The sequence below is a fragment of the Tauraco erythrolophus genome, chromosome 4, assembly GCF_009769465.1.
Source record: "Tauraco erythrolophus isolate bTauEry1 chromosome 4, bTauEry1.pri, whole genome shotgun sequence".
Taxonomy (NCBI): Eukaryota; Metazoa; Chordata; class Aves; order Musophagiformes; family Musophagidae; genus Tauraco; species Tauraco erythrolophus.
The window spans coordinates 77,821,675-77,838,501 of record NC_141468.1 but is presented as its reverse complement, the minus strand read 5'-3'; the positions used below and the strand labels follow the sequence as shown (position 1 = coordinate 77,838,501).

Genomic DNA, 16,827 nt, shown 5'->3' with positions numbered 1-16,827 from the left:
TTTCATTTCCTAAGTAAACGAAGGATAACTGCATAAAGCCAGAGAGTATGCCAGACAATTTATAGAACTTCACATACCTTCTGTTGCTGCCAAATCCTATGCCAAGTCTCTCCAATTCATTTTTTGTCTTACCAGATAGATTTAACTTTTCTTCTTTTGTTTTAATATCAAGATCTCTGTAGGCCAACCGTAAAGATGATACACTAAAAAAAAAAATACAGTGAACACATAACTGCAAAATGCTACACTAAACGCCTAACCCAATAATGTCGATAGAAAATTAACAATATATGTTGTAGCACTGTATTTCGTATGGTCTGTGTTTACTGAAAATATTCATTATTAAATTCCAACTGCAAGGATGGGAGAAAGTCTGTGAAGAAGACTGCCTAAACAGTACCCCAGCCTGTGTATCAGCAGATAGTGTTCTTCAAAACGAATGTGAAATGTGCTACTGCTAAAGTTCAAGAGACAGTCTGGCATCGCCACGAAACCAACATGAAAAAGTCTTTTTTCCACAAGTCCCTGTTCCATGTGACACCAAAAAATTGTCAAAATTACCCAACTCTGATGTACTACAGTACTGTGGCATTCACGATACAATGCTAGTAATGTTTTCCCCTCACGTGCAGCTTGGCCCTGCTACGTCTCCCTCCCTTCGTCCCCTTCACGCTCCGGGTGGTTTTGCTTGCTCTACATACCCTCTTGAGACAAATGCTAGAGGCAGACCACACTTCTTTATTGATGCTGACCTTCCCTGTCCCCAAAAAGGTGTCTCAGAAGAGGGAAGGAGAGAGTCTTTGTACTCCCACAATGGAATATATTCTGTATTATGGAAACTCTGAAGCATCCAAAATTTACATTTTCTGCACAGCTGTTAACATATTTTGTCATCTGAAACATCCTCACAGTTCAGATACAGTAAGCTGTCTTTCTGAAATGCCATGAACCTTCCTATACCTCAAAACAATCTTAACTGTTTTCCAGTAATACCAGCGTAGCAGAGACAGAGGTTTTTCATCTTGATTACGGAATTGTGGAAACACTGCTTAAATTTAATTTGTTAGGTTAAAAGGGATATAAATAGTAATTTTAATGAGCACCACAGCATTATTTTAATTCATAAGTTGTGACTGGTATAAAGTACAAATGAACACAATCAGAAGAAAGGTAAATGAAATTTAGGATGCTGCTGGTAGACATCCTGCTGCAAGTAGAAAGGTAGTACTTCAGTCTGAAAACCCTTGTAACTTTCCATCCACTTTATGCAGAAGCAGGAATGTAAACAGGGTTTTGACCAATGAGTATTTTCTTCCAGCGTGTCTCCTAACTATTTGATTACTGAAACAGGCTCTTCCTGGCTTGATTTTTTTCTGGTCCCATGGATACTGACAACTTTAACCAAGAGCACAAAATGTCCCTACCAAAGTTCACACCCTGTCAGTTAGTGCATCTCCTGCAAGTCAGGAGCTGTGTGGCTGGAGCTGTTAGAATGGAAAGGGCACAGCATCTGGTCTTCCTCCTTCACAGACAAGGGATGTAGGTGCCAGCCTGCTATAAGGAATAGGACTTCACTCCTCCATTAAGGAGGCATTTCAAAATGGAGAAAAGACATCTCAATCTTGTGATGACTAGGTATCTTTTGATTGAGGCTTTCAGAGGACTTGAAGCCAGAACTAAAAAATAACTACGTCTTATGTTCAGATGCTTAGAACAACAAAAGTCAGATACAAACCAGGATGCATCTATGGAATGACTTTTGAAATCAATAAATTCAGAAAAATGTATCTTCAAAGCATAGAGTATGTTCAGGGACGTTTTAAATCGCTTCCTACAGTTTATGACCAACTGTTACACAGAAAAACGAAAATGTTCTCTAAAATTCAACTTGAAACTGCTACCACTAAAATCTACCCAGCACTTTACGTGGATAGATTAGCAACTCATCTTACGAAATCTGTTTTACGAACATCAAAAGTCTTATTTGCTGTTGATTAAAACAAATAGAGATACTGTTCAATTTTTACCTGTTACCTATTCTCTTGTCAGTGAATGGTAGAAAACAAACTGCGTACCCGTTATAGAGTAACATTTTAAGTCTCAAGACTCTTTCTCCAGTCTACAAAAGTCATCACTTCTATTCCCACCACATAACAAAGCCACATTGAATTAATTTACTAAAGCTCACTACCCAAGCTTTTAAAAAAATGCCACACAAATTAGTTGAAAGCCAATGCAATTTTAAAAGTATTCACCCTGCTTTAATTTTGGCATATACTGCCATCTAAGGTTAAAAATCCAGAAACTTAATCTCAAGGGAAATACAGTTATCTTGCCTTTACTGGGATCAGATCCATAAACTGAAGTGTACGTGCACCCCTCACGTTCGCAGACATTTTTAGAGGGTTCTGGCCACTGCAGAAAGGTTGCAGTGAACTTACAATAAAGGTTGCCTTGGGTCTATATAGATGTACACATTTCTGACACAAAACCCGAATCACTACTTGGGATTTTCTTCCAAACTGAAATATATCCTTAAAGAATAATAATAAATAACAACGAACAATAATTTTTCTTGTTATTTAATGATCTGTTCCTCCAAGTCACTTTACTGGTAGTTTCTGGCAATCACTGAGAAGCATGAATTTGTGGTAAAAATACTTCAGGAGGGAGATTACAGGAAGGGGATCACAGACCAAAGAGCTTGGTACCATGAGCTCCATGTGATCCTGTAAACATGTAATAATTCAGAAAAATTCTCAATAAGTTATAAAAATGATGCATCTTAGCACTTGAGAGGATGTTAAGCTTTACAAAAGTGGAAGTGTACACTAACCAACTAATAGTTAATAGTCTAATTTTGATGACAACTAACAAAATGTTAAAAACCAAAAACATGTAGCAGAGAAAGGTAGTGGAGGAAACCAGGAACAGCATCCTCTGAGTGTTAGGGCTGACTATTTATTAAGATGGCCTAACAGGTTTGAGGCCTCAGACAAAAATATTCAAAGGGTTTTGGTGAAAATGAAGGCATTTTCAGTATAAAAAAGCTGAAACTTAAGCAGGCACTTCTAGACATACTTAAACTACCCCCTGCATTCAGCATAGAAACTCTTACCCAGTAAGCACAAATAAAGCTGAATATGTGTGTGTTCCCTGTGTGCTTAAAAAGACTGTTTTAAATGGTATTCATTTTACTACACCAAAACAAAACAAACTAGGTAACTAGCATGGGGTAAAGAAAGTTCAAGAGGCTTCTGTGGTAATACTTAAATTTAACATATTTTATATTTATTTCATATTTTATTCATACTTATCAGTAGAATGTCTCCTTATTTTCTGTGCTAAATAAGAATAACACTAAGGTTATTTTTAAAGACAGCATTGGGCTATTTTTACAATAAATCATTAACTGTAGGACGTATACTTAAAGGCAAAAAACCCCACGGCAATGGGGGAATTACTGTTTGGCCTACCTCATCCATATTCAGTTGTTTTGTTTTTTTTTTTAAAGCAAGAACTGAAGTTTTGCTTGCATGAACTAATCTCTGATAGCACTTAAAACGTTTACATTTTATTAACATGAAATTAGTCTTCGTGTTTTAACACTGTATATATAATTCATACTTACAGTGGCTCTTCCTTCTCAGTTTTCTTACTGCTATGGAGATCCTCTTGTTCCTTCATTTTATCTACAGCTTGTGCTTGTTTTTCAATTTCATTAAAGCTTTGGCTGCTCACTTTTTGTGCCCCCAAACCACCTTTTTTCGCACCAAGCTTGATTCATTAAAAAAAAAAAAAAAAAGCCCCAACATTATAACTGAGACAATCACCTCAATAGACTTAACAGCCAACTTTGAAAGCAACAGTAAACTCTGTTCAGGAGCATATGCAAACGACAACGAAAATTTGGAGCAGAGAAAATATTTTTCATGTTTTGACCCTCTACGTGCTTTTTCTACTAACTCTTACAAGTTTATTTAGCTCTGCAGTCAAGCATCACAAGGTAATGAAACCATTATAGTTCTAATTGTTCAGAGGTTGGCACGTTCAAATAAATACTATAACATATAGCACAACTTTAGTTTCTTAATATTGAATTTGTTGCAATGGAACCACATTTGGTGGTCATTCACTTAATTTACAATTTACATTCAGAAGTGGCAAAGATTATTGAATTAGCCCTCGATGTCCAGTGCTCGTGTGTTATCTTAATTTTAAGTATTTATTTATTCATATTTTTAATAAAAATGTACATAGGTATTTACTGATTTATGGTAGGAGAGCAATATACAATTTTTGTATATACATGTATGCATGATTAGCCTTTGCCTGTGACAACGGATTGTAAACTTTTTTTAGATAAACATGTCGGCTGAGAGGTTCCAGTTTTGCCCTTGTTCTTTTAAAACTATTTCTAGTTCAGGTTATTTCAATACAGGGATACCTTTTCTTTCACTCCGATTATTAAAGATTTAAAAAACACTTAATACTACAAATATGAATAAATAACGATTATACTGATTCAGACAGTGCCATAGCACTCCAAATGCTGTTCTCAGTCTCCTATGTGTTTAATTCCTCATCTGTAACACTGCAGTAATATTAATTTTCACAATACATTCATCTTAACCTTTTAATGCTTTAAAGTCTTCATGTAAAAGCTCTGGCCTATATACATACAGTTTTAGGCTCTGGCACTACAGTTCACAAACTGTACATACACCTGTGAACCCAGTTATGTTCTTACTGTAAGGGAACACACCTGCATATACCACTCAGAATAAGAAATTCCTCTTGTGCATTAGGGCCCTCTACTGGGAGCAAGAAATAGTAGGTTTCAATCTAAATTACTCTGCTCCAATAAAGTCCTGAAATCTTTTGCCATAGAACAGCCCAGACTTGGAAGTGACTCCCTGTAACATATTGTCACTCTAATAGCCTAATATTAGGGCTACTTTTTTGGGCCTCAGGAGCTGTAAGTTCAAAACCTAGCTCTTCCTAGCTAACTTGAGTTAACTTGAGCAGTCTTACTCGGTTTTCAAGTCTGTAAACTATCTTGAACTGAATGCAGCTGCAAGTTTTCTAAAAACACAACCAAATACCATATTGCTGTGTGGTACAAGATGAGGACTGCTCCAGAAATAGATATGTGAACATCTCAAAACTCACCTTATACTGACAGATAATGCCATACATGCATATTTAGCCACTCAAAAGTGCTACTAGAACTCTCTCTGTTTTCAGGATTTGCTACAAAAAGATCTCAATGCCAACAAACTTGGGTGAGCCCTGCAAGCCAGTATCAGAAAGTGAGACGAAAAGATTTCAGAGCATCAATGGAGTCGCAGGGACAATGGTTGTGAAAAGAACTGAAGAGAAATGGGATACAGACCTTGACATCAATATCATCAATATATGCATTGACATTTTTATCTTACTCTTTTTTGAAAAAATGTCACCTGCTGTTCAGGTCCAGACAGTGCAAAAAAAAAATTATCACATATACATGTGGAAGTCCAGACAGTTCAGTGAGCTACATACGTGTGCAAAGACTTAGAACAGAAAACAACCCACAGATGCAAAGCACTCTACTACATAATGCAGTAACCTGTTAGACAAATTCATCTTAACAATAATCCATTTCAAACAGACCATGGGCTATTTTGATACAGAAACGGTTTTCAATTCCATTTTAGTTTCAGAAGTTGTTACTGATACAAGTACTGCTTGGTGCTAACTCACACAATACATTTCCATGTTGCAATCTACGTATTTCCAGAGATCTGTACCACAGATAAAAACATGCATTCTTTATATACTTACCCCCTTCTTAGCTGGATTTGGCTTCTTTTTTATGAAAGTGGTATTCTCTGCAAGGATTGACAAACAATTTTATTAATTCCAGAAGATAATTTCCATAATATCAGCCTCAAAACAGTTTTTGGAATTTATTTTAATGCCTTGAAGTACTACAGTTCCTACACTAAGAGACTGAGATACTAAACTGAGTTACAGGGAACGGAGTTGTAAATATCTCCAAGAAAATGCGGGAAACTGCCTCTGACTGAGGATAGGGTATCTCTTACAAATACAAAAGAGGAATAAAATTACAGCTGTTTTCAGTTGCAGATACCTGCTAGTGAACGGAACAAGAACGTGGGACTTGCTACTCTGAATCAGACTAGAGGTCCATCTGGTCTCGTACCATTTGAATTGTCTCCTGGATAGAAAGGTATTGGCTATGTTCAAAACTACAAATGATACAGATAAAACATACCGGTATCATCATAAACAAAACCACAAGCACTACCAGACATGACAACATACTTTATCACCAGATTGAACAGCTTTGTTCAATTGCCTAAGTACAGCATTGGGAGACTAGCTTTACACCTAAAGTTTGAAAGTTCCAGCCTTAATGCTTTGTATTAAATCTTGAAACATAGAAATGAACCTACATTCTGCTCTGCGTGAAGTCTGACACAACTCCTAATCTTGATATTTTTAATGAGACCCTAATAGGACTCACTACATTCTGAAAGGCACTGTATTGTGCCTTCTTGACAGCTACCCTGAGCCAGGCAAATTTTTGATCAGCAACTCCTATTGAATGCTTGTACATAAAGAAAAAGTGGTCTGAGCCGAAATTTAGTGGGAAACAGGCATACATGCAACAGAGATTCTTCAGGTAAGACAGAACTTGTGATGTTCAAAACAAACAGAAGAGCACTTGTTTTATGAGAACATGTGTTAAAGATATAAATGAGAAATCCTGGAAGCGTATGCAGTTAACTACTTTTCCTAGTGTCCAGCTCTCAAAAAAAACCCAGCAAACCAAAACCAAGGGCAACCAAGCAAATATAAAAACAGTGACGAAGACCACACCTTCCTGAAGTACTGAGTCCCAGCCACCACTTCTTTACTAGCCCTGTGCTGCTCAGAATCAATACTCTTTATTCTCAGAAACCTGCTCCTGCAGGATGATCCTCAAAATGATAAATCGCTGATGTACTTTACTTCATTCTATTTTCCTTAACTTTTTTTTTTTTTTTACTTACTTATAGTATGATAAACTCTTCAGTGTTAAGTAAATTAAGACTATGGACATTGAAGATAGTGTATTACAAGCAGAAGATTTTTCCAGTCTACATTTTTATGTTCAGTTTTCTGAAAAGGGAGCAAAAACTATGTCTAGATAGAAAGACTGACCTATTAGCACAAGATGTGTTTGCTTAACATAAATAGCAGGCCATTAATCACAGCACAGTGCTCTATTCCACCTGTGTGCTTTAAAGGAAGAACTTAAAGCAGTCTAACAGGAGGTGTAAAACGTTAATGGTCACCTTTACTAGGTGTGACACCTGTAGCATTTAAATTCATCAGGTCAGCTGTCCTGGTTTTAAACTGGGAATTTCTTTTTAGCAGCTAGAAGAGGTCTGAGTTTTGGATTAGTACGGGATTTGTTATGAGATGAATGTTCATAACTCACTGATGTTCATAGCTGGCACTGAGACCTCAAGGGCCTTTCAGCTTCCCATGTTTTGCCAGCGTGCAGGAGCACAACAGGCTGGGGGGGGAGCATGGCAGGACAAAGGGGCAACAGCTCCCCTTATGATTTGAACTGAGACTTAGGACTGAGGGACAGGTTGGCCAATGGAATATTCCATATCATGCAGCGTCATGCCCAGCGTATAGATGAAGGCTGACCGGGAAGTTTGGAACTCTCTTCCCAGGACTCACTCAGACTCTCAGTCTCTCAGAGTTCTCTCTCTCCAGGCCTCTCACTCATCCAGGATTGCGGTGTCGGAACTTTACCGTTTTGAGATCGCTTGCCGGGACAGGACAGGCCTTGGTCACCGGCTGGTAAGCAATTACACTGTGCATCACTTGTTTGTATTATTACCATTTTATATATATTCATAAATTACTAATTTATCATTATTAATTTTAATCTACTATTATTTTTTATTAAATTGTTCTTATCTCAGTCTACAAGTCTTCTTCCCTTTTCCCCTTTAATTTTCTTCCCCATTCCCTAGGGGTGGGGGAGGGTGAGCAAGTGACTGCGTGGAGTTTAGTTGCCTGCTGGGGTAAACCACAACATCAGCTAAGATAAGATGGATAAAATCAGAACAAGACTGACTAAAATTAATTTCTTGGAAGGAGTATACTGTTTAACAGGAGAAGTTGTAATACAAATTCAGATGTTTCAACTAACTCATGCACACTGATATTAAAGTAAGAATTCCAGATCTCTTCCCAGTCATACATTCTCTGTACAAATGAATATTTAAGTATGCTATACTGGCTGCTCTCTTCTTCTGCTTACACTCATTACCTAATGCAGCTTTTGGTGATGTACTAAGGCATTCAACATTTGGTCCATGTTCTGGTCCTAAAACATAATGAATAACAAGGGTAAGAATATCAGAAGGCTCTTTAGAATGCTTAAAATACCAAAACACAACTCACTGTACTCAGGGCACTGTGCAATACACACAGTGTAATGTGTTATTTCTATCATAGCTTTACCAGCTACTAAAAGAGCAGCAGGCACCCAGAGATTCATCCAAAGTCTTTTGAATCAAATTTTAATTTGGATTTCTATTAAACATTATTAAAGGAACATACGGTCACACACATTCTAGCACAACCCTTCTAGAAACTCCTTTGTCCCCAAAATTCTTACGTTATTAGCATAGTTAGGTTATTTAACTATTAAAGTAGGGTAAAAAGAGCCTAAACAAAGAGACTATCAGAAAAATGCAGCTTATTGTTAACAAAGAATCAGTCACACCTTCATAGTATTCTGGAATATTCTCTGAAGTTTTCTGCTGTAGAGAAACTGGCTCTGGCTCTGATAACACCCATTCTGTATTCTTTGCCTTGAAAAAAAAATTACGAAATCAAAAGTGCACGCAAAATAGAATACAGCAAATAAATACAAGCACCGAGCTCAAAGACTGCCTAAGCACCATGGATTAGTTCGTACTGGATTCTTATGATTACTGCTTCTAGATTTAAAACCTGCTCTCAGAAGGGCAGTTATTAAAGTTAGAAGAAATTACAACCTTTATTAGAAGTGAGCTGTTTTCAAACCACTCCTGAGCACCTGTATTTCCCTCTCAGGAACTGCAATATGTTTACCACCCAAAAAAACAACATGCATTTTAACCATGCTTTAGATTGATCTATTGCATGCTGCCTATTGCTTTTCCTTACTCGTAACAGTAATGTAGTACAGGAAATCTGGGTCATATATTTACATATAATCACCAAACCTTCTTCCCACACTAAGCTTTTGCACTTCCAATTTTCTAACATTTAATTTTTAATTGTGAGCAGTCCTCACAAGCCTTCCTAATGAATCCTCTCACTTCCCTCGGATGCATCCTCCTCAACAGGCAGGTTTGTGACCTGGTCACAACAGTATCAGCTTAGTATTATCCTTTCCATCAGTGCTGTGCCACTGTCAAGTCATGCTTAGTCTTCCCTAAAACCTCCATTTCAAAACTTCCTGACATCTCTCTCCAAACATCCATACCCAAACAATCTCTTGCCCTGAGGTACACAGACTGCTTGTCTCTAACTTCCTGCCTTTGCAGCTACTCAAAATGTTTGCTGTGAAAATTTACTTTATCCTACCCGCACATTCTCTTAAGAGGGTTTGTATCAAGTTCTTACTTCTTGTCCTCAACCTCAAAAATATTTACAACACTTTTCTGCTTAAACTTCTTCCTCTTCAGCTTGCCTCAGTTTATGCTTTTCCCACTTGAGTACAAGCATTCTTCCAAGTTGCCTTTTGCAAACAGAAATAGTCCTTTTATTTTCCTGCTATCGGGACAGATGATCTTCTGGTGAAGACACTAGACTAGAATTCATAATAACCAATTTTTTTTGGTCTTTGCAATGAGCATTTCTGAGTAATACAGCGATCTTCCTAGTTTGTAAAATGTAAATACTCTTTCACTGTTTCAAAGATGCTGAAATTTATTTTCACAAGACATTCAAATATGGGCTGCAGTAGAAGTTCCTAAAATAAAACAAATAAATAGCAAAAAGGCTGAATTTCCCTTTAAAATGCACCATTTTTGAAACCTCACAAATACAACAAAAAAGTTACATTTTGAAATGTCACAACTGAATAATTGAAAGGAAAAAAAAATCATTTTTCATTTAAATCACAGCTTTTTTTTTGTCCTTAAGCATCCCATATTCACTAGAAAGTCACTAAAACGTCATGTCATTTTTACTGTGTTCTTTACCCAGGTGCAGATATGAGCAACTTGCACAGGTTTTTATTACTTGCTGCTAATGCACATGCACAACCGCAATGTCATGACAGGGGAATTAATTAACGTGCATATGAACTGGTGAAGAGATTTTCCCAACACAAGCTAATCTGATATACCCAAGCTCTTCAAATTCTTCTCTATCCCAAAATATGCCTCATGATCATACTTGTGTTTTAGGTGTTCACAGACTGCAACTGTACTAGGAAGCAATTATACCAGAACAATTAACATTGTTGCAATATTTAGGAATACTAGGTGTGGTAATAACTTAATTGCTAAAGTTGTTTTCATTGGTGTTTTTCAAATACTAGACTCTCTTGAGTAATGTTTCTAGTCTGAAATATTAATCTGTGAAATAAACACAGCATCTATTACCTTAAGGAGGTAGAATCAAATAAACTAAAACCAACAACAGCAATAGCCTTCAGAAAGTTACTTTAACATTTTCAAAGAGGATGGAAGTATTTTGGAGGAAGGAAAAAAAAAAAAGCGTCTGCTTAGCAAATGTTTTAAGAACTGTTAAACTTTACTGATTAAAAACCAAAGTTATCACATAGTATATTTAAATCAGAGCACTCCTAAGCAAGGATCATGAGTCCAAGTGGAATTGCATGCCTACAAAAAATATAATTTCATTCCACATTTAGCTACTATTTGGGTCATTCTAAATTATCACTTGAGAAAGTGGTTCATATCCAGGAAGAATTTTGAGACCCACAGAAGGAAAAGCAGATAAATGTTAACTCACTGATCTATCCTTTCTCTAAAATGTTTTCTTTCAGGTTTTAATCTTCATCATAAAGCACACAGTTAACCAAAGTGTTTAGAAAGCTAACAAAAATTAAATACACATAATCTCTACCTTGTGAGAAACGTGGGATGTAAAAAAGTCTTCCTCTTTGTTTTGAGGTGATACAGGTGGCATTCCACATCCATCTGTCCACAGCTAAAATTTAAAAAAAGATAAAATGTTACAGGATAATTGCATTATTTTTATTTTTTCCCCAAAAGTACTAACCTTAAAACTAATTTCTTTTTTTTTTTTTAGGTTAAAAATTTATTGGGTTTTTTTCCTCATAAGTAATTTTTCAGTTCAAATTTATTTAAGCTTCAATACATGATGTTCCTTTTTTTATTTCATACCTCTTTGATGCATTCCTTCACATTACCCATTTCCTTCTTAACAAAACACTCAGTATCAGCTCTGTTGTCAATATTTAGTATCACTAGAGCTTTATAATAGGTACGTTTTTTCATATTCTCATGTAAGGTATTTTCTCTCTAATATTCTTACTGTGCCCAAAGGGAAAAAAAAAAAACAACAACCTAAGAACATAGCACCAGCAGTCTCTGGAAAGAGTTTTCTGAATTGTATCAGCACAGTGTGATACTCCAATGAATTTTCCCACCTAGTCTGAGTCCCAAAACCTCTACTACAATTAAAGCAGAGCTTTGCAAGATGCTAACAGCTTTGAGCAATGCCTGATTTCAGGGTGGGCTGGAGGGTCCACAGTGCCACAGGTCATTCTCAACACCGTGCAGGACGGACTGTAACCTGCGATCTGCACTCCAAGGTTCCTCATAGGCAAATCGTTTCTCATGGTTCTTTCTACTACATGCAAAACACACATGACCGACAATAGTGTCCTATGTCAAAAAGGTTACTGAATGTGCATCAAGCTTACCTCATCATTCAACAATCAATTGAATCAGTAAATTAAGAGAAGAAATATTTTTTTATGTAATGGGGCCAGAGGGCCTTGTTGATACTAACTCTAATTATCTGAATAATTTACTTCCGCAATTTAGATAGTACTTAATCATTTAAGCTTGCAGAATTTAATTCAAAAAACATATTTACTAAAATTTTAAAACAAGAAATACATGATTAATATCAAACAATTGGATGGAATCTGTAATTGAAGCAAGCCAGAATCATAGAATGGTTTGGGTTGGAAGGGATTTTAAAGATCGTCTAGTTCCAACCCCCCTGCCATGGGCAGGGACACCTTCCTCTAGATCACGTTGCTCAAAGCCTCATCCAGCCTGGCCTTGAACACTTCCAGGGATGGGTCATCCACAATTTCTCTGGGCAAGATAATCACAATTCTTCAAAGTGTCATTTGGGGTACTTACCATCAACTTAAATGCACACGGTATACTAAATTTACTGGAACACATTTTACATTTAAAGCTGTTCCGTAAATCAAAAGAAATACTCTCTGAAGTTAGTGATGTGAATCATATTGCCTATAAAATGTATAATATAGAATTATTATAATCCACTAAATTTCATGCTATTGTATGAAGAGATTAGAAAAAAGAAAAGCAAGAAAGCTTGTTTTTTTTAATTCCTATTCATCCACTCAACTTCAAATTAATTAGTCATGGACTTGAACAACCTAAATTAAACAATCAAAACATGCTTTCTGTGTATGCAGAAAAGAACTGTTGTCAAACTTATTTAACACCTCAGCAAACTAACTCTGCATATTTTGCTATTAACTTCTTCCTGTTAGCAACCTAACTTCAAGTTTTCATAACAGGCATGAACTGTTTCAACATTTTTTTAACGGAAAACAGAAAGTTCAGGACATATATAACTTGCTAATTTTTTAATAATTATTTTTGTAGGAAAGAAGCAAAAACCATATTTACCTGTTCAAATCAAATCCCACTTGAATCACAAATATTTTGTAGTTAATTCTGTTAGCACTTTTACATTTTTACATGCTGTACTTCTCAATAATAATTCAGTTCCAGAAAAGCAAAAATAAAACCAATGTATAGTTCATGGAGAAGTGCTGACATTTTTTTAATGCAATATCACTAATATAATTTCGGAGAACACCTGCAAACAAAGCAGTTTCCATTTTGAAGACTATCCGAAGTTTCTGTCTGGAATTCTTATAAGTTACTGGAAATGTTACAATTAATGTTTTGAGTAACCCAGAAGTGATCCTGAAATATCAGGTTGAGCTCTATCTCAATACTCTTTTTCTAAACAAAAAAAAAATAAGCTGCAAATAGTTTACACCCCAGCTTGCCTACTCGCTGCAATGTGTATCAGTATCTCACAAAGACAGATAATCTTTTGCATTACTAATTAGAAACTTAAAATGACTCTAGGGGGAAAGAAGATAAAGTTTTTCAGAAATCTAAATGACGTAGGACACATGCTACTCACATCAGTACCATGCTTTCTTGTTGCTTGCGTTGCAAGAGATTTTATCTTTTCCTTGTAAAGCTGAGCACCACGACTGTTATACTTTGCATTGGTATCATTTGTCGTGCATCCATGTTGATGGAAAAAGGCAGACTATGAAGCAGAAAACAGAATATGCTATGAGAAACAGGTTTAAACGCTTATGGCATTAATATAAAAATATATCACCATGCGGCAAAATACTATGCCCCTCTGACTAAATTTAATCTTTTCAATTATTAAGTTTATGTAGACCTCCAAAATAAAATGAAAACTCTGTTCTGGTAATCTCTTTATGTATAAATAAAAAAAGAGAAAAGCCAAACACATTAGTGGGACAGACACAAATACAAGCTTCCCCTCACATACAAAGAATCCTAGTTCTCAAACTAACTGTAGAAAAGAAGAGGTAAATGATTGCCAGGACCTGTGCTTCAAAGGACATTCCTGATAGCCTAAGAGGCCTTGCTTGGCTTCATCTCTAGCATGCTAGAGAGAACAATATTCAATAGCATCAAAATGACTGTATAAAAATGGTCTTCCTTCAAAAGAAAAGTATATGTATGTGCATATATAGGTATGTACCCATATATAATTACATGCTTGTGTAGTTATATAAAAGTATCTGTGAAAAATTTTGTTGGTATTTAGGATCTTAAACCAAGAGCAAGTCAATACACCTATATCAGAGTTCCGCAACGGGGATTAAAAAAAAAAAAAGTCTGAAAGATGAAGATGTGGAAAAGCTGAGTATTTTTTCAGTACCTAGAACTGACTAGCAAACCATGCCATACATTCTTGCATGGAAGAACACATCAGATTACTAGAGTAAAACATAATAAACAAGTTTCTGATAGTATCAGCAAATCTAGATAGCCTAAGGTTATGACCTCATATGCTGCAATTGCAACGCATAAATACAAGTACCAGACTTCATATACAGATTTTGCAAAAATCATGCATGAGAAAGATAATGCCAGTCAAATTCCATGGTTACAACAGAAACAGGTGTAAATGTTACAGGTGCCAAAATTATTATGAATTTTTCCATTTAAATATATACACCTATCAACTTGATATTCAGAGCTTTTTTTTTTTGTAAACTCTAATTCTAATCATCATAGAGATTTATTCTGAAAACAAAACAACACTTCAGATTTTCTAGCGATCTGAGACATATCTACAAAGCTCAGGACTACTGATTCAGTATCACCCGGCAATTGAAGAATATAAGTTATTAAGGTTAATTTGATAGTGACTCTAAACAGTAGTTATTAAAAATAGAATTTGACATTTAATTGGAACAAAAAGGGAATATTTTTTTATTGCAATTAGAGGAAAGATATTAATTTTACTATTTAAATGTCCAGCTAGTTTAGTAAACTTCTATTTAAAGTTTCAGGTATTAATCTTCCTAAGTAGTCCAAAACAGGCTACTGAGAATTTGGAGAGGTGAGTGTGGGTATATTAGACTTCTTGGTACAATGTATGATAGAAAACAGTGACATTAAGCAGAAAGACAAAAACTCATAAAATTAAATGGCACAAATTTACTGTTAAACTTCTGGTAGTATGCTTTCTAAGATTAACTCAAGTACTTTTCAAACTTTGCTATTTCTTCCTTCTGACTGCCTTAAAACCTTCTGCTATAAAATGAAATTATTTCCATGCAAAATCTTCCTCTTTTGATTAGTCAATACTGTGATTTTTTAATGTATTAAGTGGGATGACAGAAACTCAGTAAGTGAATTCATTTAACAGTAGTATTAATATCGAAAGGTGTAACTTAGAAAGGATAGGCCAAAGAAAAAGAGGGAGAAGACATCACTTTATTTCTCAAGAAGGCAGGCAACTGCTCAGATCCGTAAGCCAGAGAGAGTGACCTGCTGAATGCCTAATTCAAAGAAAAAGGTTTGATTGGAAAATGCAGAACTGGAAGATAAATAATAATGATCCTGAATTCGGCATTCTTCGTATGGAAACAGAAAGAAAAAAAAGTAAAAAATGGCAGAGTATGAATGTGTTAGACTTAAGGAAAGCAGATTCAGGAAGCTAAAAACTGATAAGAAAAAGCCTCTGGAAAGCAAGTTTGGGAGAAGTTTCTTAAAGAAACAACGTTAAAGACAAAGCACAAAAAGAAAGATAAGGGGTAAGCATTCAAGGAATTAGAAGTAGAACTGCTTAGGGAAGCTGCATGTTTCCTCACTGGGTGGGTAAACTTAGGGAAGCAATCTCAGCTATCGGGGGTCAATCTTTGAAAGAACATGGGAAAACAGGGAAGATTCCGAAAGAGTTGACAAAGAGAAACATCCTCTTTTAAAAAGGAGATTGAAAAAAATGTAAGTCAACATAACTTCAATTTACAAAAATACTGCGTAAAAAACTTATAAGTACATTAAAAAAAATCAAGTTGAAAGTAACAGCCAGTATGAATTGACCCAAACCAAAACATCGCCACTTTCTCTCTGACTGTGCAGCACGTCTTATCTTGACTTCAGTTGTACCTCAGGTGTAAGTCAGATCTTGACTTCAGTGTGACTTTTGACAGGGACAGGATATTTTCATAAACCATGTAAGGAAATATGGTCACCGGAAGAAGACCATAAGCTAGGTTTACAAGCTGTTTGAAAGCCATCTTTCAGCAGCTGTCAATGTTTCCCTGTTAAATTAGGCACGTATTGACAAGGAATCTGATCTGGCCTTTTCAGTTATTTTTATTAACCACTTATAAGAAAATACAACATTTGCAGATTATACCAAGATGGAAAATTGCAAGAAGTACGGAGGATAAAATCAGCATTCAAAGGAATTCTTAAAAACAATAGGAAAAAAAAAGATAAATGGACTGGAAAAATAAAAACATCTCCAAGATGTGAGCCACTCAGGACAGACAGCGGCTTTCAAGCCTAGCAAGCTTCAACGTGCAAAACAAACACTCAGGAGTACATACAGCATTTGCGTTTCCTCCAACTTGCATGCATCTCAGCTGAAACCAAGACCAATTGGAATCCAGTTCTGTAGATCTAAACAAAAGGAAACACTTTCAATGTTATCTCCAAAAACATTATCTCACTACCTTTTATTTTTGGTAAAGTTTTTCTCTCCTCCCCTCCTTTTATTTTTTTTGGTAAAGCGAAAAACATGCACCTATAGAAAAAAAAATCTGCGACAATACACAATGTGCAAAACAAATTAATAAAGTTATGTAGAACTGCCATAGCTTTTCAAACTGCAAAACTCTGGCCGATAGGTATTTTTTCCTTTTAAAAAGCACCAATAAGATACATTTTCAGGAACCACACTTGAATTCTCTCAACAGCAGAT

The 16,827-nt window shown here is 35.8% G+C and overlaps 1 protein-coding gene across 2 annotated transcripts in view; it reads right to left on the bottom strand.

The window, feature by feature from the left end:
- Positions 1 to 16,827, bottom strand: part of ARFGAP3 (ARF GTPase activating protein 3) — a 40,456-nt gene that overhangs the window by 16,556 nt on the left and 7,073 nt on the right. The window contains exons 3-10 of one of the 2 annotated variants that reach the window (XM_086611236.1): positions 16,454 to 16,526; positions 13,486 to 13,617; positions 11,161 to 11,244; positions 8,801 to 8,888; positions 8,342 to 8,398; positions 5,827 to 5,882; positions 3,632 to 3,777; positions 78 to 203 (exon numbers count right to left, since the gene is read on the bottom strand). In XM_086611236.1, coding sequence (XP_086467362.1) covers positions 78 to 203; positions 3,632 to 3,777; positions 5,827 to 5,882; positions 8,342 to 8,398; positions 8,801 to 8,888; positions 11,161 to 11,244; positions 13,486 to 13,617; positions 16,454 to 16,526 — 762 coding nt within the window. The remainder of the gene's footprint in view (positions 1 to 77; positions 204 to 3,631; positions 3,778 to 5,826; positions 5,883 to 8,341; positions 8,399 to 8,800; positions 8,889 to 11,160; positions 11,245 to 13,485; positions 13,618 to 16,453; positions 16,527 to 16,827) is intronic. The other variant, XM_086611235.1, reaches the window with a different exon arrangement.